This window comes from Lycium barbarum, chromosome 11 (assembly GCF_019175385.1).
Source record: "Lycium barbarum isolate Lr01 chromosome 11, ASM1917538v2, whole genome shotgun sequence".
In the NCBI taxonomy this organism is placed as follows: Eukaryota; Viridiplantae; Streptophyta; class Magnoliopsida; order Solanales; family Solanaceae; genus Lycium; species Lycium barbarum.
In genome coordinates, this window is record NC_083347.1 from 68,484,038 (window position 1) to 68,485,575 (window position 1,538).

General features: G+C 44.9%; 1 protein-coding gene across 1 annotated transcript; it reads right to left on the reverse strand.

The window, feature by feature from the left end:
* Positions 1-412: 412 nt before the first annotated feature.
* On the reverse strand, positions 413-1,153 carry LOC132619882 (uncharacterized). The gene has a single exon (XM_060334647.1). It carries the CDS (start codon positions 1,151-1,153, stop codon positions 413-415), a length of 741 nt encoding a protein of 246 aa, XP_060190630.1.
* Between the last annotated feature and the right edge of the window lie 385 nt (positions 1,154-1,538).

Here is a 1,538-nt window from a genome sequence, read left to right on the forward strand (position 1 = left end):
TCACTGATGTCCTTCATCAAATGGCTGTTCAGATTGGGGCCGTTGTCCGTGATGATAGATTCCGGTACATCGAAATGACATATCAAATTGTTCTTGACGAAGTCAGCTACCACTTTCTTGGTTACTGATTTGTGGGAAGTTGCCTCCACCCATTTGGTGAAGTATTCTATGGCGATTAAGATGAAGAGATATTCGTTGGAGTCCGGAGGTTCAATGGGTCCTATGACGTCCATTCCCCAACCTACGAAAGGCCAAGGAGAACTTATCGCATGTAATTCTGTGGTTGGAACTTTGATCAGATCTCCGTGTATCTGACATTGATGGCACTTTTTCACGAATTTATCGTAGACATGCTCCTTGGTCATCCAGTAGTATCCCGTCCTCAGGATTTTCTTAGCGAGGACGAATCTGTTCATGTGGGTCCGCATGCCCCTGCGTGCACTTCTTTCAGTAGTTTTGTGGCCTTTTTGGCACCCACGCATCTGAGAAACCCAAGATCAGGGGTCCTTTTGTACAACACTTCCTTGTTCAAGAAGAAGCAATTTGCCAATCTCCTGATGGTTTTCTTTTGATTTGCTGAACTCTCTGGTGGATACTCCCCTTTTTCCAAGTAGGTCTTGATATCGACATACCATGGTTGGCCATCTAGCTCTGCCTCTACACAAGCGCAGTGAGCCTGCTCTTTATTCAACGTGATCTCCAACAGATCAATGTGGGCGCTCTCAGGATGTTGGATCATGGATGCTATCGTGGCTAATGCATTTGCGAACTTGTTTTGAGCCCTTGGCGTATGCCTGAAGTCAATACTCTTGAATCTTTCGCACAATCTTTGTGGAAAATTCACATATGGGAGTATTTTATCATTTTTGGTTGCCCAATTCCCTTTTACTTGATTTATGAGCAGATCGAAATCTCCGATTACCAACAATTCTTGTATGTTCATATCCAGTGCCATCCTGAGGCCTAGGATACATGCTTCATATTCTGCCATATTGTTGGTACACCTGAAGTTGAGCTTTGTGGCCATCGGATAATGTTGACCTATCTCCGATATCAATACGGCTCCAATGACTGATCCTTTGTAATTGACTGTTCCATCGAAAAATAGTCTCCAACCTGAAAATGGTTCCACCACCTCTTCTTCTAATGCCATCACCTCCTCATCTGGGAATAAAGTCTATAATGGCTCCAGTTCATCATCCACGGGACAGTCTGCCAGGAGGTCCGCCAGGGCCTGTCTTTTGATTGCTTTTTGCGCCACGTACACGATGTCGAATTCTCTCAGCAGCATTTACCACTTGGCTAATTTTCCTATGGCCATTGGTTGCCGGAAACTGTATCTTAGCGGATCCATTTAGGAGATGAGGTGAGTGGTGAACAATGATAGGTAGTGCCTCAACTTTTGGGCGATCCAGGTTAAAGCGTAACAGGTTTTCTCTTCGAGTGTGTATCGTGCTTCGCAAGAGGAAAACTTCTTACCCAAGTAGTAAATGACATGTTCCTTTTTTCCCTCTTCGTCATGCAGGGCGAGCATGCAC

What these genes read in the sequence shown, in the direction of transcription:
- LOC132619882 (XM_060334647.1), bottom strand. Translation starts at nt 1,153, where the DNA reads ATGGCATTAGAAGAAGAGGTGGTGGAACCATTTTCAGGTTGGAGACTA.